The 26,572-nt window shown below is 37.6% G+C and overlaps 1 protein-coding gene across 1 annotated transcript in view; it reads left to right on the top strand.

Annotated features, from left to right (window-relative positions):
* LOC136835091 (transmembrane channel-like protein 5) overlaps positions 1 to 26,572 on the top strand; it is a 617,814-nt gene that overhangs the window by 537,817 nt on the left and 53,425 nt on the right. Inside the window, exons 14-15 of the mRNA XM_067098270.1 lie at positions 5,826 to 5,953; positions 16,637 to 16,793. Of these exons, the coding sequence (XP_066954371.1) occupies positions 5,826 to 5,953; positions 16,637 to 16,793 (285 nt within the window). The remainder of the gene's footprint in view (positions 1 to 5,825; positions 5,954 to 16,636; positions 16,794 to 26,572) is intronic.

Below are 26,572 nucleotides of genomic sequence, written 5' to 3'. Positions count from 1 at the left end.
GTATATTTTGTTTGATATTTTTTGAGAGACGAACCAGCTCTTATCGTAGAAAATGGGTAGTTTTAGCAGGATACTGAAGTACATTTCTCACTTTCTACTATCCAGAATTGGCAAGTCATGCAAACATTGTATGACAATTTGTCGCTCAATGTCGCTCACAGGGTGATATCAGGATAATAGATACAGTAAACCCCCCATACTCATGGTCTCACTATTCGCAGACCATGTATTCACGGATTTCTCTGTGGAACGTATCTACCCAATATTCACTGAAAATTCACCCATTTGCAGTATTTTTCAGTGAGAAATATTCACTAATTACTGTCTTCATATCATTTTCATGACTAAATGCACTTTTTGTGATAAAACTATTAAAATACTCAGGTATAAGCATTTTTAGTTTTTTTTTTGTGTTTAAGCTATCAAAATAGGCAGTTCTAAGTGTTTTTGAAGGGTTTTAAGTATTCGCGGATTTTAGCGTTTCGCAGGGGGTTGCGGTAAGCATCCCCTGGGAATACGGGGGTTTACTGTACATATTTACTCTATTATATTTTTTGAGAGAGAGCCAGTTTTTATCGTAGATAATGTGTATTTTATTAGGAAAGTAAAGTATATTTCTCACTTCCACCTAAAAAGTCATGCAGAAATTTTGCAACAATTTTTCGCTCAGTGCTGCTCTAATGCCAGTAAATGCGGTGAGCAAAAATGTAAAAAACTCACTTAAAAATTTTTTTTAGCAATAATATTTCAGGACATGTTTGTGTAGACATATACCAGGCCAAAACTGTAAAAAACTAAAAATCGACAATTCCTTGAAATTCAGCGATTGGCTCGCCCCTCAACCAAGAAAAAAGAATACAAATTTCAGAGCACTTTTCTGCACAACCAGCCGGTTTCATTAACAGTAGAAGAATGACGACCAAAGGAGTTGCTGTCTTATCCCCGCCCTCCAAGTACTGTGGTCGGAGATAAAGCAAAGAATGCAATACCTAAAAAATTTTGATAAGCCTTTCATTTTAGTTTTCTTTTCCTTTCTTGGCTGTTATCCCTTTCTTTGATTTATATTTGACTTGAATTTCCATAGGTCTTCCAAAATTCACTCCTGTTTTTTCTAAATTTGGACCTGTTCAAGTTTGGCAATTTTTTACATTTTGAATTTGACTGAAATCTTTAAAGATTGGCTTCCACCTCTTCCCATTTGGGTTTGCCCTATTGCTTCAGTTTTGATGTAATATATACAATAATGAATCATGTAATTGTGAGCAACAACTCTTTCATGAATGGACAAAATATAAACAATAAAAACCCTGGGAAAGGTAATTCTGTTTTGATGTAAATAACAGAATTACCTCTCCCAGGGTTTTTAATTGTTTATATTTTGTCCATTCATGAAAGAATTGTTGCTCACAATTAAATGATTCGTTATTGTATATATTATGGTCTTGTAGTTGTGTACGTATTGTGTTTTACTGGCATTTGTTATTTTGTAGTTGGTGTTTAACATGTATGAGATTAAGTTAAAGAATTAAAATGATAACAACACTTGACTGATGTAAGCTACTTTTTCTTGGGATTATATGTAAGTTATTGCTTTCTCATTAGTGTTTTGTATAGATATGATGTCATATATGTTTCAAAATGGTTAGAGGTTTATCTGTTTAAGTGTGGTGGTTTAACCTAATTTTAAATCATCTAATGTGTCAGAATTCATATGATACAAAATACTATCATAATCCCTTTTCAGATCTACCGTATTGTTATTCTTTATTAATAGTTTCCCTTGCTCTGCCAGTGAATATAAGATGAAGCTTAGCTTAAAATTAGGTTAACCTTTTCACCTACATCTCCTTCCTTTCTTGTTTGAAAGAAATGTGGGAACTACCCATGCCTTGCCCTAGGTTATTTGAACTGTCTCATTATTTCTGTTTCCCCTGGTTTATTCATATTCTCCATTTGTCTATCAGTTTCACAGAGCTTATATATTTACTTGTTTGTCATATGTTTCGTACTTATGCACATATTTATAGACACCATCCACTCTATGATATATTGAATCTCGGTGTCATTTTCCAATCCCCAAAACTCACTTCCATAAATTGAGGTATCTCCATCTATACTTGCTTAACGTTTTATTTTGCTAGATGTAAAAGTAAGCTGGTCTGTGATCCTGGCAATTCCTTGTTCTTGTGGAAGCAATGGATGGCTTTAATACAAATACTAATCTACTTAGGGAGGCTTTCCTCCCAAAGCATTGTACCTCAGATGTGATGATGACTGCTGGTTTATTAGGGGCTAACACTACTACTACAACCTACTCTGAGACCTTGCCTCCAGGGTCTGATTTTTTCATGAGACTGATAGACAGATTGTCATTTATTACTCATTCAAACTGATGTAAAGCTATTTTATCCACATTGCAGAGCTGAAACAGCATTACTGTATGAAGAGAATAGTATTTGTTAAGTCAGCAGTAGCTATTATACCTCAGTTTAGCAGCAGTCAAGGTACTAATCAGTTTGTTGAGGTGAACAAGAATGACTTCACTTCTGATACCAGAAGTCAAGACATTGGAATATCTTCAACCCAAGACCTTAAATACGTGTGTTGACAAAATCTATGCTTTAACACCACCACCTGCTTTTGGTGTACATATTTTTAGATAGTAAAGTTTCTGATTTTCTTGTAGAAAATATGCTTTTCATACAATAATCTATAATTATTTTTTGCTGTTGTCCTGTTAAAGGTAAATCTATTAAAAAATTTATACATGATCAATTTTAGAAAAAATAAAAGTACCGGTACTTTCATCCAGTCTTCAAGAGCAGAAGTGTGGATTTTCAATTTTCGTTGTTTTTTATGCTGTGAAATTGTTATTCTGTCTTAATAGATATACCACTGTGGGTATGTGAAAAGGAAGGGACAGTCCCTTTATCCGTGGCTGGATTGGAATTTAAAAGACTTATCTTACCTCATTGTGGCAGTATTTTTCACCACACATCAGACTTCTGAAGTGTTTTTTCAATCTTGTAAATAAATATAATTTAGTACATGGGATAGAGCTTCAGTAATTCCAGTACTGTCTACTGTATTCAGATATTTTGTGATGCCTTTAACTAAAAAAAAAAATGTAGTATTATTGTTGAGCCTTTTTCATGTTCCATTTATTAGAAAATACTCTTTTGAAGTCGGAACTCTGCTCATCTTGTGTAGATCTTGTTTCCACCAGTGGCTTCGCTTTGGGGGGCAGGGGGTGCCTGGTCCCCCTCCCCCCAGTCAGATGCCCCTCCAGCTGAAATTCCCTTTGTAGCTAAACTTTAACCCTTTGGTGGTAAAAGCATATTATAGTTATAGGTTTTTAACACAAATGACATGTTTGTTCATGATATTTTGATCCAACTTAATGTTATCAACTTATTTATGAAGTGACTGAAACTATAGTTACAGTTTTGAATAAGTGCAATGCAATTTGCTACTGCTGCTTAGAGTTAGTTTCCAGGGAGAGGAGGTGAAGAAGAGGGAATGGGATAGGTTGAAATTTGGAAGAGAATTTGGCGGGTCATAAGTCTTTTGTGTTGTTGATGATATGCACTATTTTGACATATTTACATGGCAAGGATATTACTATACTATAGTTGAAAATTAGAACTTGATAATAGAAATTAGGCTAGTGTTGAATATAAGGTTGAGGAAATTTACATTACAGTATTTGATACATGTACATAAAGTAAGAATTGAAAATTGAGCGCTGTCATTTCAAATACAGTTTACTAATACTATTATATTTCTGCATTCACATGTATATGTACAGTCACTCAAAAATGTTTTGCAACATGTTCCAGAAGTTTTTGTTCACCTAACAGTAATTTGTTCTTTTGATATTTACAAGGAAATGTAATTTTCTTATTCGACTTTGGTTATTAATTATACGGTTAATAATATAAAAAAGAATGGTGAGTGAAAAATTCATATTACAAAAAATGACGAAACATTTTGAGAAATTTCACTTCAGATGATTGAGCAAAAGAGTCAAAGAAGAAACTATATTTCGAATCCAGATAAAAGCTTATTGACTAATAAAATAATGTTGAATAATCATCAATGAAATTATATATAAATAAAGAAAGAAAGAATTCAACCATTATTGTAGTCAAAAACAAAAAAGAAAAAATCTCATAACATTGTATGTTATTGTGTGACTCCACATTAGGGCAGGAAAGTTAAACTAAACTGTCTCGTCACTTGCACCGATAAGATGGGCAACAGACTCAGCTGCACCACAATCATTAGCTTGCATAAGACTAATGTCTCTAGTGTAGATATTGCTCGGCAGATTAGCGTAAATAAAACAACCATGTATAGAGGGATACAACAACAGAGAGAACGAGGAAATATGATAAATTCATTGTAAAAAGTGGAGGACGACCCCATTGTTGCACTACTGTTAAGGATCATCATTGGATGATTACTGAACAAGCTCCGCCTAACTCCCCTGACAACCGATGTTGCTATAAAGAGAGAACAATATGCTTTCCCTTCAAGTTGCTGCTCAAACCATCCATAACAGGCTACATGAGACCAAGATATTATTATTATTGCATTATTTCATCATACTCATGCCAAGAAACACTTCATATCAGCGAAACACAAAGAATAGAGGATAGGGTTTGCGTTATAATATAATCCAGTGGCCGATGATTTCTGTAAGAGTCATCTTTTGCTATGAGGAGGAGACATTCTCCACTGATGAGCATGGTAGTCTTCTTCAGTGCTGGCATTTAGCATTAACTAAATTAATGTTGAACTTCTTGCTAATTTTAATTCTTTAGAAACTTAGATAATAAGAAATACAAAAATAGGCATTATATATTCAGTTAACTTCATAAGAGGCATTAAAATGATAGGCCTAAGTACAGTGAAAGAAATGAGAAATTACACATGATAATGACATTATATATATATATATATATATATATATGTATGTGTATATATATATATATATATATATATATATATATATATATATATGTGTGTGTGTGTGTGTGTGTGTCGCGATTATATTCTATATATTACAAAAATAGATGTGAAATCTGTTAGTCCAGTTCAGTATATTTTATATTAAGTTTCACTAGTTCACAATATACATAGGATTAGTCATTCAAAAATTTGATTAATAATAATGTGAAGCAAATCTTTGCAAAAGTCGTATTTGTTGATGTTAATAAGACTAATAGTTCAACTTATAACAGTCGTAGGCCTATGTCTACAAAGTTCACACATATGAAGGAGATAAAACAACGATAGTGATGGCAGTTGGAGATGAAAATATTAAAACATAAGAACAGTGATGACCTCTGAAGTATTATAGTAACATCCTTTAATTAAGTAAAGTATTACAACAGTGAGCAGTATCAGAAAAATCCCTGTTTAAGGGAAACTGCAGGTAATTTCTCGGACCCACCACTAGTGTTCAGTTGTTTCATGCGCTTACAACTGAGTTGCCAAATAGCACCAGATGTCCCTGTAATAAGCTGTTGTCCGAAAAGTTTTGAAGTATGTTGCAAAACATTTTTGAGTGATTGTACATTCGAGAATGGTATATTTTACCAATGACAGAATCGGTACATTAGTTTTGTGTAATTTTCTTTGCCCCCCCCCCCAACAAGTATCTTGGCCCCACCTAGGCCGCCCCACTTATGGAATGCCAGCTACGCCATTGGTTTCCACTAATGGAACCATGATTGCAATGAAGATTGACAATTGCAGTAGCATCATAAACTGTTTCATTGGGATATGTTTAGGTTATTGATTGGCTTTTCATTTTACAGGAAGACGAATGTTGGGAAACATCTTTGGGAGAAGAAATATATCGCCTCCTGATCATCGACTTTCTCATTGGCCTTTTGATGAATCTGGCAGTTGTCATCTTTTCTGCTGCTACAAAGAATAAATCATTGTAAGTTGTGAAGAGAGATTTTGTGTTATCAAGTTACCCCTTTTTAAAAGTGTAGCAGGTGAAAGTTGAGAGAACCAGTTCCACATCTAACTGATAAGGAGAAAATCCAGTGTAAAATTGGTGATTATGATGATGTTCTGAATAGTTGTATAGTTCCCATTAATTAATGACAAGTCAGTCATTTTGAATTCGCAATAGGGGTTACTGCTTACAGTGTATTTTTTCATGTAACTCACTTTAGACAGTACTCTAGCTGCATTTATTTCTGCCTTGTACTTTTCATCCATTCCCATTCTCCATAGCTGTCCCAGTTTCTTAACTTTTCTCTGCTCTCATTCTCACCTTTTGTTCTAGTAAAAATCCTGCATGCAAGCCCTGTGGGAGTAGAAGTGTGACTGTGAAACCCATACTGGCAAAACTGATTAGAAATTCCCACTCTAGGGATGTTATGTACCATTCTAAAAGTTGAACCAAAGTGCCATAACCCTCCTTCTGCATAGTTAACCAGGGCCAGTGAAGACTGAGGTTGGCTGCAGGCTGAAAGATGTAAAATCTAAACTTGAAGTTCAGTAACTGTAGACTGCAGGTATTGTCGTTCCACACACAAAAATGAAATATGGATTCACATGACAGTTTCTTATTTAGAAAGAATAACACCTCCTCACACCATCCCTGCTCAGGGGAAAAGATGCATAAACAAAATTATGATTGCTAGTAGTTTGCCATGGTTATTTTATTATGAAGTTGGCTCTTCATTTGAAAAAATCATAATGTTTTAAGACCTATTATTTGTAGTATGGATTTTTGGAACTGTAATCTTGGCTGACTCTGATATGTTTATTCATGTCTTAGATAGTTGTATTATACACAAGAGTACTGAAGCCTATTGGGAAGCAGTCTGTTTACAATGTCCTGAAGTACCCCACTTGTAGGAGGATCTTTGTGACCTTGATGCTTCTCAAGGGTCCAGACTATAGCAAAATCCACCGCTCTTTGCAGTTAAGCCCCACCCACTGCATGCCAGTGATTGGCTAGCTATCGAAAGGGGAATGACATCACACTAATTAGCAGTCCAAATGATTACCAGTACGGATTTGACTCTGTTCAGTAATGTTGAGCTCCGCGCATGAATGATGACACCACAGATTTGAGTTCCCAGAATTGTGAAGTCTGCAGTTGATATCTTGGATTAAAGATATATTAAGTTATATAATAGCATTATGAAGATCTTGGATCATTCTGTCTGTGCATCTTTTTTTTTACCATGCACAGCTTAAATACACAAGCATCTTGCTTTTTTTTTTAAATTGGTGTTGGTCTACATAAGGGATCCTTCATGTCAAATGTCAATATTGTGAGATTAGTCGTACATATCAAACTCCTATATTTTGAGGCAGTGACAAGGCATAGGCCTACATGTCATTTTCTTATATTTTGAGGCAATGACAGGGCATAGCCTACACATTAATTTCTTATATTTTGAGGCAATGACAGGGCATAGGACTATACATCAAATTCTTATATTATGAGACAATGACAAGGCATGGGCCTACGCATCAATTTCTTATTGTAAATAGTTTTCTGCCCATATCTGTTGGAAATAGAGTAGTTTTTAATTAATATAGTAGCTTTGACCCCAGAGTAGTTTTTAATTAATATAGTAGCTCTGACCCCATAATATATAATTTATATATGCATATGGTGAAATGTACATGTATAAGCACATGCATATACACGTCTGTGTGCATTTATGCCCATAGTAAATGTAACGCCACTTATACCACAGAGAATAAAAGTAAAATTTGTGGGCATGTAGCTGAGGCATACATAAACCAATTAAAGGGCTGTCTCAGTCTGACGCATAACTATTGAACTGCTCTCAATGAATTATTTTGAAAATACTGTATACTTACAAAAGGGATAACAGATTATATTACCGTGGTGAGTAAATATAAGGCTGCTGTAGCATTTCTATGAAAATGAAGGTTATGGTAGGAAGGTATCATAAGGTACATAACGAAATAAGAACAAAATAAATGATAGCTAAAAAAGTTATGCATGAGATGATCCAAACCAGTCTGCAAGTAGTCCATAAATCTTTTGATTTTGGAGGCATTCGTGTCGTACAAAAGGATACATATTTTGTAATTTAGGTTACCATATGAAATTTTCAAAGGCACTACAAGCACCATAATAGCATCAGCAAAAGCAAGAATAACCACAATAAAACGGCTGAATATAAGATACAGTACGCCTATAATCCAGACTTCATAAGCTGCATAAACCAACAAAAAGACATGGGACAATATAGATCTGCGTCATTTTTTATGATCCTGATATTTCAAAAAGAGAAAATGTTCTTAGGAAAATTCTCAGCAAATTATGTCCAGTATGACTCATATAGCCTATCATACTGTAACTTTAAGTTGAACATAGGCATATTCTGGTTTTGTAGAGTGCAATTACTGCTTGTCATCCCACCGAGTGTGTAAACAATTGCAATGAAATCGATTTTATGACTATTAAAATGTAGTAAAATTTCCTCAAAACAATATGAAATACCAGTCTGCATAGCTCTGAGATAGTCTTTGTGGTTAAATTTAGAATGGTGAACAGGATTGACAATATCAGATGGTAATTATCGTTGTCCTGTAATTCATGTGCACTGGTTCGAACACAAACGTTCCCTATCACCTCCATGGTCAGGTGAACCTCATTTACGAAAAGCAGCATTGCAGCATCGTGTAACACTCCTTGACTTCATCCATATTTGCCTATTTTTTTACCATTTTTAGGGGGATGTGCATTTTTATTTTATTTTTGGGGATAATTTAATGTTTCCATTTGATAGTTCCATTTGATAGTCAGCAGAACTTATTTTAGTTCGGTAAAACAACCATTGCTAAATTAATGAAGATAAATGGAAGTGCTCCAATTCACTTATTTTCACTGACTCAAGACTTGAGAACTTTTCTATTCTGTTACCCTGCTAGGACTCTGGCTGTGTTAATCTTAACAGTTGTCCAGTGAGGGAAACAGTGCATTACCCAAAACAAGAGGCCACAAAGTCAGAGATAGTTGTGTGTCTCTGGTTAGGAGGAATTGGTTTCCTCCAGGTGTCGGGACCAAGTACCTGGTACGTCAGACTGCCATCTCCCTCCCTCAACTTAGAAATGTCACCCATATCCTTTGACCTGTTGTGGCTGCTTCACGCATTGGTTTAGGTACCCAAGATCTTTGTTGGATATTAAAACATTTTGCTTTTGATTTGGAAGGAATGATCTGCAAATTACAAACAGTGTGTCTCAACTTTTCCCCACCTCTTGCTTTCTCACTCAGCAGATAACTTAGTTTAATGATGTGCTGGTTTGGCCTGGATAGGTTAGCTTCATACCTTACCTTACCTTACAGTTCGTTCGGGTTGCCCCAGGTCCCTCAGTGTGAGGCACCTCTGATGTCTACCAAAGAATTGCTAATGCATCTTCCAGTATATTTTGCATCTTCCAGTCTTGGATGGTCTGGGATGCATCTTAGATATTTGTTGAGCTTATTCTTAAACACATCTACGCTCACTCCTGATATGCTTCTGAGATGAGCTGGTAGCGCATTGAATAGACGCTGCATTATCGATGCTGGTGCGTGGTGGATTAATGTCCTGTGTGCTTTCCTTAGTTTTCCTGGTATAGTTTTGGGCACTATTAATCTACCTCTGCTTGCTCTTTCTGATATTTTTAGCTCCATGATGTTTTCAGTAATTCCGTCTATCTGTTTTCCTGCCTGGATAATCATGTAGCGTTCTCGTCTCCTTACAAGGCTATATAAATTTAAGAATTGTAGTCTTTCCCAGTAGTCAAGGTCCTTAACTTCTTCTATTCTAGCTGTAAAGGACCTTTGTACATTTTCTATTTGTGCAATATCCTTTTGGTAGTGAGGGTACCATATTATATTGCAATATTCAAGTGGACTACGTACGTACGTTTTATAAAGCATAATCGTGTTCGGCTTTTCTTGTTTTGAAGTGCCAGAACAACATTCCCATTTTTACTTTGAATTTTGCCAATATTATTGCTATTTGGTCATTGCATAACATATTCCTATTCAACATCACACCAAGGTCTTTAACTGCTTCCTTATTTGTGATTGTCTCATTATTAGGTCCTTTATATGCATATAGCATTCCTTCTTTATCACCATAGTCTATTTATTCAAATTTATCAGAGTTAAATACCATCCTATTTACCTCTGCCCAAATATATATTGTTTAGGTCTCTTTGTAGCGAGTTCCTATCTTCATCACAATTAATCTCTCTACTTATTCTTGTGTCATCAGCGAAACTTCTCACTACCGAGTCCTTAACATTACTGTCTATGTCTGCAATCATAATCACAAACGGCATTGCAGCTAACACCGTACCTTGTGGCACACCGGATATTACCGTAGCTTCATCCTATTTCTCATCGTTAGCAATCACTATCTGTTTTCTGTTTTGCAAAAATTGTTTTATCCATCTTCCTACTTTATCCACAATGTTATGTTTTCTAATTTTTTTCGCTAATATATTATGGTCTACCTTGTCAAAAGCTTTTGCAAAGTCTAGGTAAACCACATCTGTACCTTTTTCGTTTGTCATATTTTTATATATGCTTTCATGGTGGACTAACAGTTGGGTTTGTGTACTTCTTCCGGTTACAAAACCATGTTGTCCTATATTAAACAAACTATTTTTCATTAAATGTTTCATTATATATTTTTTCATCACCCATTCGTAAACTTTTGTAATATGAGGTGTCAGACTCACAGGCCTATAATTACTTGCCTCTAGTCTTGATCCACCTTTGAAAATTGGGGTAATATATGCTAATTTATGCTCACCATAAATCTTGACTGTATCTATACTTTGTCTTAATAATATTGTGAGCGGCTTTGCGATTGAATAAACCACTTTCTTTAACAAAATGGCAGGAACACCATCAGGTCCTGCTGCTGATCCATTTTTAATCTCATTAATAGCCTGCACAATATCGGTTTCAGTAATATCTATGTCCGATAAATATTCACTATTTTCATCTCTTATTTCTGTATCATTATCTTCATTATCAATTCTAGGTGTGAATTCACTCATATCTTTCTGCTAATATGTTACATATTTATTTTTTTTCATTTGTTAATCACCCTTCAATTCTTAGAGGGCCTATTTCTACTCTTATTTTATTCATCTTTTTTGCATAAGAGTAAAAAATTTTGGGGTTTTGTTTGATATTTTGTAGGGTCCTTTCTTCAAGGTCCTGATTTTCTTTTTCTTTTGACTGTATAATCTTTTGTTCTGCATTTTCTGTCTTACTTTTTAGCTCCATCACTTTCCATGCGTTCTTTTCTTTTGCAAGACCTTTTTTCCACTTTCTGATTTTCTGGAACAAGATCCTTCTGTCTCTTGGTATGCTTGACTTATGTTTACTTTTCTTCTTCGGTATATATTTTTCCACTATTTCCTCTAATATTTTATATAATATATCCGTATTTACCTGTATATTATCACTTACGAATATGTTTTCCCAGTTTTTGTTTAATTCTTCATTTATTTTTGACCAATTTATATTTTTACTATAGAAATTATATTTTCCATATCCTTCTCATTTTTTTCTTCTCTTGCTTATCTCTGTTTTCATGGGCTTTGGAACAGACTGTTAATTCTATGACATTATGGTCTGAAATACTCGTATTATACACTATTATTTATTTAACATAGTTCACCTCGTTCACAATACTAGGTCTAAAATATTATCCTTTCTTGTTGGTAGGTGATTTATTTGCTGAATGTTATGTTCTAGTAGCATATCTAATAGCTTTTCAAATTGCCTCTTATCTTCTGCGCTACTATTACTCTCCTTTTTATATGTATAAATACAACCACAGTCTCATGTTCCTTCTTTCCATTCTATGAAAGGAAAGTTAAAGTCTCCGGATAGGAGTATAGTCCTGTCTTCAGTATTCGGGGGTCGGTATATTACAATGTTTACTAACCCTTTAACGCCGAAGCCCTATTTTCAAAAACGTCTCCCGTATGCCGGCGGCCTCCGAGAGGTAGCGCCGAAGCGGAAAAAAAAGTTTTTTTTTTGTTTTCAAGATTAAGAGTTCATTTTTGGCTCCTTTTTTTCTCATTGCCTGAAGTTTAGTATGCAACCATCAGAAATAAAAAAAATATCATTATCATATATAAATATTGGAATATATGACAGCGAAAAAAAACTCGTATATAATTGTATACAAATCGCGCTGTAAGGAAAACGGTTGAAGCTAATGAGTTAATTTTTTTAATTTGTATTGTACACTAAATTGCGATGATTTTGGTATATAACAGATTGTAAAACGATTAAAGCAACACAGAGAAAATATTGTCACAAAATGACGCATGAATTCGTCACTAGCGGACGTAAAAAAAAGTTTTTTTCAAAAATTCACCAAAAATCAAAATATTGTGCTAGAGACTTTCCAATTGTGCCAAAATGAAGGAAATTGATTGAATATTACTAGGCTTTAAGTTTTTTTTTAGCTTACAATTGCATTTTTGAACCATTTCGATCGAGTTAAAGTTGACCGAAGGTTGATTTTTTTCTATTTATCGTTATTTCGATGTAAATATAAAAAAATGTGAAGAGCTAAAGGAATGATATATTTTTTGTTGTATTCTACATGAAATTGCGCACATTTTGATGTATAACACTTTATGTAACGAATAATATGAAACGGCGAAAAAATTACGGCAAGCTGACGCAAGAAATGACAGGATTTTCAGCAGAGTCCGCGCGCGCGGAGCGAAGGTAAATTTTTTTTTCAAAAATTCACCAAAAATCTACATATTGTGTTAGAGACTTTCCGTTTGTTGCAAAATGAAGGTAAATGATTGATTGTTACTCGAATGTAATAATTATGGCTTACGGATGCGTTTTTCGATCATTTCGGTCGAGTCAAAGTTGACCGAATGTTAAAATTTCGATGTAAATATTAAAAAAACTGTGAAGAGCTAAAGGAATGACATATTTTTTGTTGTATTCTACATGAAAATTCGCACATTTTGATGTATAACACTTTATGTAACGAATAATATGAAATGGCGAAAAAATTACGGCAAGCTGACGCAAGAAATGACAGGATTTTCAGCGGAGTACGCGCGCACGGAGTGAAGGAAAATTTTTTTTTCAAAAATTCACCAAAAATCTAAATAATGTGCTAGAGACTTTCCGTTTGTTGCAAAATTAAGGTAAAAGATTGATTGTTACTCGAATGTAATAATTATGGCTTACGGATGCGTTTTTCGATCATTTCGGTCGAATCAAAGTTGACCGAATGTTAAAATTTTGTCAGTTATCGTGATTTCGGCGAAAATATTAAAAAACTGTGAAGAGCTAAAGGAATGACATATTTTTTGTTGTATTCTACATGAAATTGCGCACGTTTTGATGTATAACACTTTATGTAACGAATAATATGAAACGGCGAAAAACTTACGGCAAGCTGACGCAAGAAATGACAGGATTTTCAGCGGAGTACGCGAGCGGAGCGAAGGAAAATTTTTTTTTTAAAATTCACCAAAAATCTAAATAATGTGCTAGAGACTTTCCGTTTGTTGCAAAATGAAGGTAAATGATTGATTGTTACTCGAATGTAATAATTATGGCTTACGGATGCGTTTTTCGATCATTTCGGTCGAATCCAAGTTGACCGAATTAAAATTTTGTCAGTTATCGTGATTTCGATGTAAATATTAAAAAAACTGTGAAGAGCTAAAGGAATGATATATTTTTTGTTGTATTCTACATGAAATTGCACACATTTTGATGTATAACACTTTATGTAACGAATAATATGAAACGACGAAAAAATTACGGCAAGCTGACACAAGAAATGACAGGATTTTCAGCGGAGTTCGCGCGCATGGAGTGGAGGAAAATTTTTTTTCAAAAATTCACCAAAATTCTAAATATTGTGCTAGAGACTTTCCGTTTGTTGCAAAATGAAGGTAAATGATTGATTGTTACTTGAATGTAATAATTATGGCTTACGGATGCGTTTTTCGATCATTTCGGTCGAGGCAAAGTTGACAGAATGTTAAAATTTTGTCAGTTATCGTGATTTCGATGTAAATATTAAAACACTGTGAAGAGCTAAAGGAATGATATATTTTTTGTTGTATTCTACATGAAATTGCGCACATTTTGATGTATAACACTTTATGTAACGAATAATATGAAACGGCGAAAAAATTACGGCAAGCTGACGCAAGAAATGACAGAATTTTCAGCGGAGTTCGCGCGTGCGGAGCAGAGGAAAATTTTTTTTTCAAAAGTTCACCAAAATTCTAAATATTGTGCAAGAGACTTTCCGTTTGTTGCAAAATGAAGGTAAATGATTGATTGTTACTCGAATGTAATAATTATGGCTTACGAATGCGTTTTTCGATCATTTCGGTCGAGTCAAAGTTGACCGAATGTTAAAATTCACTTTGGTTGCTGGGTCCTTCTCCAGCATCCCAGTCTAAAACTCGCCTCACACGCTCACTTCCGACAGGCAGTATGCGCCTTTCACGGTCCTGACACCTTTGTGACATATGTACAAACGTCCTGTTGCAGCACGAATACGCAAACACTTGCCAAAGTTCTGCAAAACACGTCTGCGTCAAAATATCGCTCCCGCAAGGTCCGACGCTGATGCTATCTGGCGTGAGCAGGAGGGAATTCGTGCATGCGCATCTGGGTGATGCTCAAAAACAACACAACACCTGGATCCGTGAACTCCCAGCATCCGCCAAGGCGCGTGATTTGAAATCTTCCACAAACTAGGCCTATAATTATTTTTCCACGAATATTTAAAAAAAGCATTTTCAGTCAACGTTTGCAACGTCCACTCAGCATTCGACAGACAATTTTTGACGACGTCTAAAACATCCAACAGGCGTTTAAGGGTTAATTTTTCAGATTCAAATTCTACTGCTATTAATTCACATTCTGTGTTACTATATTTCTCACAGATTTGTCCTTGATTTATGTCTCTCCCATATATTGCGGTTCCCCCTTGATTCCTATTTTTTCTATCTGATCTATAAGTTTGGAAACCCTTTATCTGATCATCATTACCAGTCTCTTGTGAGTACCAGGTTTCACTTATATTCATTATATCTATTTTTTCAGTTTGGGTTAGTTTTGAATTTTTTTCCCCCCTGTGCATTATCTAATGATGTTTTGCATTTTATCCCCATTATCTAAATATGAGGATTTTCCCATGTCTCTTTCCTGCTCTGATATGTTGTTTTTCTTCATTTCCATAACTTCGACATTAAAAATCCAACTTTTCCAAAATAGTTGACCTTCCATCTTCATAATTATTCATTTTGTGTTTGTATCTGCACCTATCTCCATATCTGCACCATCCATTTGCATCGTAGATACATTGCTTTGTTGCACTGTATCTGGGTGCTGATGCCTCATATCATGGTGCTGACATTTCATAACGTGGTGCCGGCTTGCTTTTTTCCTTCATCACATACTCTATATTCTTTCCTTTGTTTGTTTCATTTTTACTTTGATTTTTTATATGTATTTGCTGTTGATTTTCGTTCTTCATGGCAACAGGATGCATGTATCTGCATTTTCTGTTGAATTTGCAACCTTTTCCTTCTTTCAGATTCCGACATACTTTTGGATGGAGATCGCTGCATTCAATCTCATAGCCATCTAGATATGCACATTTGCCTTAAATTTCATAGTTGTGACATATCTGCAATTTCCTCTTTTCAAAAGAGTGCAGACTATGTGAGCCAAAGGTATTAGCTTAAGGGGGACTCACCATCTTTGCCTCACTGGATAGTTATCCTTTCTAAGGTTTTTGAGTTTTTGCAAATGTATTAAACTCTGATGCAGGACCTTGTCAGTCTCTGCTAGACTTTATATACAGGAGATTACTTGCAACATCCTTCTTATGCTCATTTTCATTCCCAGCAAGCTGACATTTCTTGATGTTGACTACTTTTGCTTGTAGCTTTTGCATTATCATGCATAGTCAGCTTCTTCCAGCACTGTATAACAGTGAGATAATACTTTCCACCTAAAGAGTGAAACTCCTATTACCAAAAGGTTCCTAGATTTCATAGGAACAAGTTAAAAATTCCTTGTAAAATCAATTGGATTTTTCCTATGTATACAAACTTTTGCCTTATGTCAAATGTCACACTTCTAACCACCCAACTTTAAGCCTTGTAGCAGAATGAGAAAGTGGAGCTACAGCCATGTCAGTCTTCACTGACTGTGCTGGCTTGTATTGAAGGAACTATGAAGAACAGATGGTGTTGTGAAAATTGCAGGGTTCCTTTTTTACTATATAAAAGAATAAAGTGGTCGGTGAGATTATTATCATGCATGTGTGTTAGGTTTAGGACTGCAAAACCATACTTTGCTTAATGAAGTCAAGTTGCATAAGTTGTATGTAAGTGGAAGTAACCTAAGAATGCTGTGATTCCATCATGAGGAGCAGCATTTGATGGATCTGATGTGTAGAATCAAGTTTTATGTTATTATTAGCTATAGGATTCAACATTCATTTAGTTAATTTACAGTATTTTTTTAAATTAACAACTTTCATTGTTGGTCATATTTCTTCAAGAAACTTGATATAAGGTATATGAATTACAGAGGAAAAACGCAACAATATTTGCTTGAATTCAACATCAGCCGTAACACCCTCCATCTCATTTACAATCAGACTCTTCTTTGGGCTGGACTCTTTTTTTGCCCTCTAACACCACTTATTGTGCTGCTGAAAATGGGCATTACATTTTATATACAAAAGGTAAGCATAACCTGTTAACTATCATTTTATGTATATATATATATTATGTATGTATAAATTTTTGTTCTTACAAGGATACAAACCTTCATTTTTTATAAGAATTTACTTTCTGCAAAAGCTAGTTCATATATATATATATATATATATATATATATATATATATATATATATATATATATATATATATATATATATATATATATATATATATATATATATATATATATATATATATATATATATATATATATATATATATATATATATATATATATATATATATATATATATATATATATATATATATATATATATATATAATATATATATATATATATATATATATATATATATATATATATATATATATATATATATATATATATATATAATATATATAATCACGATGTGTTCCAAGTACCTGGTTACTACACAACTAATCACAGAATTCAAAAATATACCTCACTTCAGCCAGATACCTAAACTCTCAAACAATTAAAATTACGACTGAGTGCTCTAAAAGCAACAGTGATCCCTTAAAAAACTTATTAATCACGTGAAAAATTAGACTACGTTTACCAGAACAAGTGTGAGGTGTCAATAATTAAACAAGAAATATACTAAAGTAAGAGGGCATCACTCCATCAAACAACTCTGTGTCCCTGGTCTTAATTCACTTCAGGAAAACTACAGGAACAAAACATTTTTATCACTTTGCCTTATGTACACAATTAATCCTATTCACTGGTGGTCAATAAATGAACAATGTTTTTTTTATTTTAAATACAAAATTGTATTTGTAAATTCAAAATTTATAATTAGAATTTACAATCTGAAAAAAATTACTATTACTTGAAAACAACACAGAATTTAATTAATTCTTAGAGTTAAATTACAAAGGTTAATTTATCAAGAAATTGAAGTAATCAAATATTGTTACAGACTGGACTGGTTTTGATGAGAATTTACATACAACATTATAATTTATGCTGCCACGAGACCAAGGGAGTCCAGTTTGTTAACAAAAAGGGAGTTAATTAAGACTTACCTCAGACTTTTCCTGGAGTTATAATTTAAGGTGGAAGGTCGCCATCTTGGAATTTAGAATTCTTTTGCCAATTTACAGTGATTTATTTATAGAAACTTAAAAATTAACATTAATAAATTAACAGTTAGACACCATACAACATGATCACTGAGGGACAGATTCAAAATAGGCACAATAACAATAATGACATGAATTGGCAAACAAATAAGTGGATAAAATGGGCCAATCTGCAATAATCAGTTCAATGATACTAATTACATTCAGTTTACAATAATCAGTCAATGATAGTGATCACTTTCAGTCTGCCCTGATTACGTGGAATAATAATGTCATATGATGGGGTTCCAGGATGGAGGAATTACTTCATAAAAACAGTTGGCACAACGGAACTTCTCTGAACTACGACCAGGACATGGTGGCAGGCAGAATGGAAGCAAGGAATGGTTGCAATCGTGCCACGTGTCTCGGTTCCTCCTGAAAGAGACGCGAATTAGCCCTGATCAAACTAAGGGAAATGGAATCTTCCTACAGAAGATTACACAACACTTTCTTAAATACAATACATAAATTATCCTAGAAGGTGCTTTTGATGAAAGCCCGTAAATATGATCTGAGAATCGAGCAGCATGTGCGTTAACAATGGACCCGTAATTATACACGCCCAAAGTTAACTACCTGTTACAACATTTTAACTTAAATAGCTAGAATAGCCCTTTAGATTGCACTGGTGGAGGGATAAATGATTGTTTATTGGGATCTTTACTCGAATTCAAAGGTATGTAAATGGCAAGGCAGGGGATACAGGCAAGATTTGGACAAAGGGAAGATTGTTTCATGGAGGAATAGGTTAAAAGTTAAAAAGAAATGGAAATTAAGGAGTGCAGTACAAGGGACAGGGCTGGCTAAAGACTGTTTGCAACGTATGAACCTGTTCAAATTGTTATAGGCGCCCACAATCGGATTGGCTGTCCGTTGACGATTGTCACCACACCAGCGGAGATGGAGAATCGCGCAGAGCTTCCGCTCCAGATGAAGTCAGGAGATCTCTCTCTGCCTTTGGAACAGCAGATGGCATTCGGCGTTGGGTGGGGGTTCTGGCCAGCTGTACCTGCAAGCAAGCCAAGAAAGCCAGCAAGGAGGGTATGGGAAAAGCACACTTATCTTTATATGCCTATAGAATAAAACCTACCTGTTCCCCAGCCCTAAATGCCCTTCTGCCCTTCCTAATCCCTACATGGCTCCCCCCATCGCGTGATGGGGAAAATGGGGTAAAGGGGTTTTGGTATTGTTCTTCGCATCGCATTTATTCTTAAGGGGGAAATCTAGGTGTGTTCTGGTAGCAGGGGGGTTTTAAGAGGGAGGCTCATTGTCTTACCCAGCGTGGGCATTTTCTGTAGGCTTGGAATGCGTGCGTTCTCTGTCCGTATGAGTAAAACAACGGAGTTCCGCCATATTGGCGCCAGCTATACGCTAATGGGAATTATATCCTCTAAAATAAGTTAGCTAGATAGGAGCTAAATAGGAGGGGGAATGGATATTCTTAACAGGTCCCCCCTTAAAAAAGGCCCTTCACACCCTTTCGGGTGTGAGGGTCTTAGCTAATTCCTCCCGACTGGCCCGGGACCCTACATAAGGTGGATTGTGGCTCTGCACATCTAAAGGAACCTACCTAACTGCTAAGAGGGGTTCTGAATTGGCTAATTTACAGGCCTAACCTACCTAAGGGTATGGATACGGCTACTAACTGGCTAGGATGACGGGATAAATCTACGCCTAGACAAATGCACACTGTAAACACTTAACCTAACCTAACCTACTATCCCCACGACTCTGGCACTGCACGAACTTGCACTAAAGAATGGCACGCACTGAGTTATGATCGGCACTACGCTTTACGATTAACACACAACAAATTGAAACTTGCCTAACCTGAAGGGTAATTCACAATGTATGGTTAAGTAATATATCAGTTTGAGTCTAGAGTGGGTTGGAAGGAGGTTAGTTGGAAAAGGGTTAGTATTACAAAGGCCTAGGTGGTTAACGGTTAATGCTACAGGCTCAGAGGTCACACAGGCTACCCTCTCTGGGCAGGTGCCAGGATCGCTCTGAGATGGAAGCGGCACTGTGCCAACGGGCACGAGTGCCAAGAGAGCTTATGGCTCTGACTCACTGAGTAAATTTCTTCCGCCCCTTCTTCTTCTTCTTCGGGGCCTCCAGGGTCTGGCTAGGCCATTCCTAGGGGGCGATGAGGGTACTGACTCTGAAGAACGGCCAGGAGTGCCGTCAGGAGCAGGATCAGGGGCAGCCTCAAGGGCTACGGGCTGGCCTCCTACTTCGGCTGCTGCAACAACCGTCGTGGGAAGGGAACCAGCGTCTGCGTCCTGGCCGGACAGTTCCTGGTCGACCAGAAAAGAGGTAACGTCCAGGCCTGCTAGAGGGTCATCCTCAGCAGGTGGAAGAGTGTGGGAAGAAGAAACATCCGGGGTCGGAGGTTCGCACTGTGCGATGAGCACAGTGGTGAGATTTGGGGATCTCCCGTAGGAGGATCCAAGTCATGTTCGGGGCCCGGCACTGGCACTGACTCAGGGCCCGGCTCGGGAAGTGCGCTTGGCAGGGAGCATCCCGCCAAGATGGATGGAGCTTGGCACTGACCAGTGCTGGCAAGGGGCACTGGCAGTGAATTAATGTCAGACAAAGCTGAAGGGGGACCCGGGGGATCGAGACCCCTCGGAGTCCCTGGCATGAGGTTGGACAGCGATTCCTGTCTTAATGGGAGGACTGGGCCTCTTAGTTTAGTGGAGTTGGCCGCTGCGGCTAGCCTACTGGGGCACTTTGCCCATCTCTCAGAGTGACCCCTTACGTTGCAGGGCCTGCAGCGGTAATTTGTTCGCTCCCTTTGGAATGAGGGAGTGATTCTTGGGTGGCCGTCCGGTCGCAAGACCCGCGGACTAGGCCCAAAATGTGGTTGATTGGTATCGGTGGACGGGGGCACAGCTGTCACAAGGGCTGTGTCCCTATCTGAAGAGGTGGTGCTGGAGGTGCTGGCAGAAGCAGTCAGGCAACAGAGTGGTGTGGGGGTGGGACATCCCCAGAGGATGTCTCGACCAAGCAGGAACTCCACTCCGTGCCTAATACGCTTGACAACGCCAAGACGATGCACCTTATCGCTCCAAGGGGTAATCACCCTGAGCTCAACTGTGGGGACGGTCAGGGACTGTTCATCCACCCAGGTCACGGTCCACTTTGTGTGCTCCTCTACTGTGGCACTGGCGGGCACCTGGGCCCGATCAATCAGACTAATGTCCGAGCCAGTGTCGGCAGTAGTTGGCAGGTGCACTGGTGGGCTGGAACCGTCCAGAGAAGCCACTGAGACGGACTGTGTCCAGACCCTCTCAGGGTGAGTTCTCTCCGGCGGCTCAGCTAAGGAGGCGGTGGCACTGATCATGTTCACGTGCCTGGGTGTGACCACATGTTTTGGGCATGCAGGATACCCAGCAGAAGAGTGTCCTGCAGCTCCACAGTCTCGACAGGGGCCCCGGTGATATGTTGATCTCCCGGCAGTGACGGTATGCTGGGAAGCCGGTGTTGAATTAGGCGGAGAGGAGGACTGACGGTTGCTGGTAGGCTGCCGAGAGTTGTTGCCCTGCTGATTGCCATCCTTATAACGGCAATCTGCTTCGGCATGGCCATACCTTTTACATATGGGACACGGAGGTTTGTTAGGCGGGCCGTTCCGCGAGCGATTGAGGCCTGAGAGGTGTCCAGGTGGCACTATTTTGCGCTGCAAGGTGCCATGGGAAGGATTGTATGTCTCCCAGGCATCAGCTAAGCGGCAGGCTTCCTTGAGGGTGGCTGGCTGCTTATCACTAAGATACACAGCCAGAGGCCCGGGCACACACTGGAAGAGATCCTCCAGCATGGTCCGGTTGAACAAATCCTCAAAGGTGTCGCACCGCATAGACTCTAACCAGCGGGTCCCAGCTTGGGTCTTGTGACAGGCCCATTCCGTCCAGGACCAGCCGACATTCTTAGCCATACCTCTGAATCTTTGTCTCCACCTCTCAGGGTGATCTCATACGCCTTAGCGATGGCCTCACGGATGGCAGCCATGTCCCCTCGTTGATCTCTTTCCAGGGCTCGGTGAGCAGCCTTAGCCTTCCCGTCTAGGTGCTTGGTAAGCAGTAAGGCCCTCTCAGCCAGGCTGACGTCATAGGTCTCGAAGAGGAATTCGATCTCTTCGAGCCATTGTTCCGGCTCGTCTTCAGTCCACTTTCCCACAAGGTTATTGACTGTCGACAGAGAGGTATTTGTGGCCGATGGGGTGGGGCTAGATGCTTGTTGTGCTGCTAAAGCTTCTGCGCTGTCCTTCTTGGCTCTCTCCAACTCGAGCTCCCGGTCTTTGAGGGCTAGTTCATGCTGTCTCCGTCTTTCTTCTCTTTCTTCTTCTTCTCTCCGCTGCTCGGCTTCTTGATGTCTTCTCCGCTCTTCTCTTTCTTCTTCTTCTCTCTGCTGCTCGGCTTCTTGATGTCTTCTCCGCTCTTCTCTTTCTTCTTCTTCTCTCCGCTGCTCGGCTTCTTGCTGTCTTCTCCGCTCTTCTCTTTCTGATTCTTGCTGCCTTCTCCGCTCTTCTCTTTCTTCTTCTTCTCTCCGCTGCTCGGCTTCTTGCTGTCGTCTCCGCTCTTCTCTTTCTGATTCTTGCTGCCTTCTCCGCTCTTCTCTTTCTGCTTCTTGCTGCCTTTGTTCTTCTTCATACTTTCTCTTCTCAGCGATCTGTTCCTTTACAAACCTTTGAAGGGCCTGGCCGGAAAGACCGTCCTCCTTCCCTATATTCCTGAAATATTGGTGCTCCTCGGTTGACATGTTGCTGATGGGAAGGGGTGCTGAGTGAGGTTACGTGGGTGTTCCCGAAGGAAAAGGTTTGTGACGATGAGGAAGTGTCCTTAGACTAGTGGCACTTCAATGAGTGGCACCTTTGAATGAGGTGGCACTGTGGAGGAGTGTGCCTTGCGAGGGTCACACTAGAGGAAAAGCGTTCCTGAAGGAAGTCTGAGTCCTTATGGGCGGATACGCTGGTAAATGGAGTGCTCCTGAAGGCTCTATATGGTCCTTATGGGCGCAGATGCACTGTTAACCCTTCGCCACCGGGTGTTCACATAAAACGTCTTTTACGGTACAGTAATAAGTAAGACCGAGGGTGCGCCTTCCTTTCATCCCTCCTCGAAAAGCAGAGCTGTTTTCTTCAGCTTGGATGGGTTTCAGGCGTGTATTGTTCAATGATGGCCCACTATTCATTCTAGCCAATGAGTGTCCGATGGTCGTTTATTCATATGGGATATTATAAGTCGTCCAGCAGCACATGTCAGTGCAAAGCTGTTATGCTCACGATCTTGTGAGTAAACCATTTGATTCGAAAAATTTCTCCTTTTGAGTTGCATGATTTTACAGGTTTTTTTTTATTTTTCAGAATGATGTGATGATGGTATTTCAGATCCTGGGTAGCCAGATCTGGATGATTATAGTGATAGTTGTTATAGTTGCTTAGAGGATGACAGCTCATGAGATTTTAGAAGACATTGAACCCATTGTCGATGAAGGTTGGCAGTTCATAACAGATCCATTTTGTGACAGCGCCCAGAACCCCGATTTCACGGAGGGTGACAATGGGATCTCTGTGCACACCGACTTCACCTGCCCAGAGATGCATTTTGTTTCTTTTTTGTGATGATGATATTGACAGACTGGTGAATGGATGAATGCTGGGCAGAGGAGTATTTTGAGAACAGGAAAGTGTACTATGTTTTTGAAAACTTCTTTCATTTTTTTTACACTAACATGAGGACAAGGTAGGTAGTGGTATTAGGTGTTGAATTTTTTATTATTATTATTATTATGGTTATTATTATTATTATTATTATTATTATTATTATTACAATGCCATAAACATTCATTGATGTAACTAACTGCAAAAACTAGTATATACTGACTACTACTAGATAACTAATACTTTACCCTGCTACTTTATTTCTACTACTTTACTACTATTTCTATTTCTGCAATTACACTAAATATTCCTTTTTTTCGATATATATATATATATATATATATATAAGATATTATATATATATATATATATAAATTATATATATGCACTTGGATAAAAAAGGTGTTCGTTTGAGTAACATCGCTAAAATGCTCTGCGAAAACGATGTAAACTGATTATTATTGAGTTTTACATCAAAAAACCTTCAAATTTCGCACTGAGTCGAACTAAATGAAATTTTCTGATGAATATAAAATTGAAATTGGTATATATATATATATATATAATATATATATATATATATATATATATATTATATATATATATATATATATATATATATATATATATATAGCTAATGTGTGAAAAATATTCATTGAGTATACACAATGTTTTCACATAAGAATATAAATGAAAGAAAAAGTTTAGTGGGAGCAAATGATGACTGATATACTCCCGTGTCTCATGTATGCAAGTGTTATCGGCAGTGCAACAGGCCAGTGGCGAAATAATGAGGTGTTCCTGAAGGAGCTGCGGTCCTTATGGGCGGAAACACCAGTCGTATGGCACTCTGTTTCTTCAACACAGGTGCAATGATGTGTAAGAGGTTGCTTTGGTTGGGTGGCACTGTGGTGCCAGTGCGCTCCGTGGAGCAATGCAAAATGTCAGTGCATGAATTGGCACTGAAGGTGAGGTACTCTGCCTGGGCAGAAGGTAAGTAGGGAGTAGAAAGGTAAGGGAGAGACTCCAACAGAATGGAAGAGATAGGAAAGTGAAAGGAGAAAGATAAGTGCTTCAGTGATTGGGTGCTTAGCAGTGCCACAGATTAGTGGCACTGAGAGAAATGGAACTTGATGTGACACGAGTGGTTAGCTAGTTATGAGAACTAGTGGGCGCTGCCTGACATGTAGACAGGGGGCTACGAGGTAGGCACTCAATGTGCAATGGTTTAGCACTTGCAACACGCAAGTCTGAGATAAAGGATTCTCACTCCCGCACATCAGTTGGAACACGTCACAAGATATAACCTATGTGCACTTTATAGTGCACGCTAAATGGTCTGGGTTGAAGCACTTGGAAAGAAAAGGTGGGTTTGCTTGATTAATCCGCTAAGCACAAGCGTGCAGAAATTTCGCACTGAGTTAGAAATTTGAAATTTCAGGTTTTGTTATTAATCTAATTCTTTGTATCTGCCTTTTAAAGTTTATTAGTGATCCCCAAATAAGGTGAATTATGTTGTCCCGTGAGAAAAAAAAAATTGCACTAATACAAGAGGCGAGAGAATGGGAAGAGGAAGAAAAAGGTCTCTCTCTCTCTCTCTTAGTGAGCGATATGAAATGGCACGTATTTGTTATGAATTTATAATCCCTTTTTATTTTACGCTTAAACAAAATCAATTATTGTTGTGAAAGTACGTTAAGTTAAATATATTATGGAATTGCTACTGCTTGCTCTCATAGGAACTTAGGGTATGGTACGCAAGGGCGTTTCGAATTGTTTCGCACCGTTTCCCGATTTTCGTTAAGCACACAGGGAGGAGTTTCGTTTCTTGAACGAACGTTGTGGGAACGCATCTGCGCGGGAAGCAGCTGATTGAGGAGACTAACTTGCTTCGTCGTGCGACATAGACGAAATGGAATTGGAAGAATGGCGCAAAAAGAAGAAAACAAAAAACAAACTGCACTTTCTTGCTAAATGTGGGTTTTAAAACGAAATGAATTATTACTCTTTGAATATCAGCACTGTCTTTACACTACGTTAAAACTTAAATATGCAAAATAAACGCTGGGAACTGTTTGTCCAACACTGAGACAAGTTGACACATGCGCGATTTGAACACAACTTTGGCTGGCTTGCTGTATAAATGCCAGATATCGCTATACGGATTCCCGTAAACTAATCGTTATTTCAAAATTTATCACTAACCAAGAAATGTACATTTTCTTTGCCGTAACTATTCTGAAATAGACTCCTAGCTAGTGACTGGTCCTAGCTCACACATGCAGAATTCCTTAGGTACCACTTCCTAAATCCTAAATTTACTCGTCTGCAACCCGACACTTTTCCTACACTTCTAGAAATTTTGCAGGGGCGAACATTTCGCGCCTTCCTCTGTGTTTCGCTAATATAAGAACCCTATTGCATTCCCTTGTTATGAACGCTTTTAATGCTACGAGAATTGTTGCGTTTTTTAAACAGAAATATTAATATGACTTTATTTCCTTAATATTAGGACATGCACACACACTGTTTTACCAAAAGACGTCGGCACGATCACTCTTCCTGTGCTTTTTTAAAATGAAATGATTATCGTGAATGAAATAATCGATTTTATATATTCCTGGTTTTTCTAGTCTAGCTTAATAGCGAAGCTAATTCAGCTATTTTGACTATATCCTGGCATTTGGTCGTCACTGTTACAGACTGGACTGGTTTTGATGAGAATTTACACACAAAATTATAATTGATGCTGCCACGAAACCAAGGGAGTCCAGTTTGTAAACAAAAAAGGGAGTTAATGAAGACTTACCTCAGAATTTTCCTGGAGTTATAATTTAAGGTGGAAGGTCGCCATATTGGAATTTAGAATTCTTTTGCCAATTTACAGTGATTTATTTATAGAAACTTAAAAAATTAACATTAATAAATTAACAGTTAGACACCATACGACATGATCACTGAGGGACAGAT

The sequence above is a fragment of the Macrobrachium rosenbergii genome, chromosome 54 (assembly GCF_040412425.1).
Source record: "Macrobrachium rosenbergii isolate ZJJX-2024 chromosome 54, ASM4041242v1, whole genome shotgun sequence".
Taxonomy (NCBI): domain Eukaryota; kingdom Metazoa; phylum Arthropoda; class Malacostraca; order Decapoda; family Palaemonidae; genus Macrobrachium; species Macrobrachium rosenbergii.
This window is presented reverse-complemented; position numbering and strand designations above follow the sequence as displayed.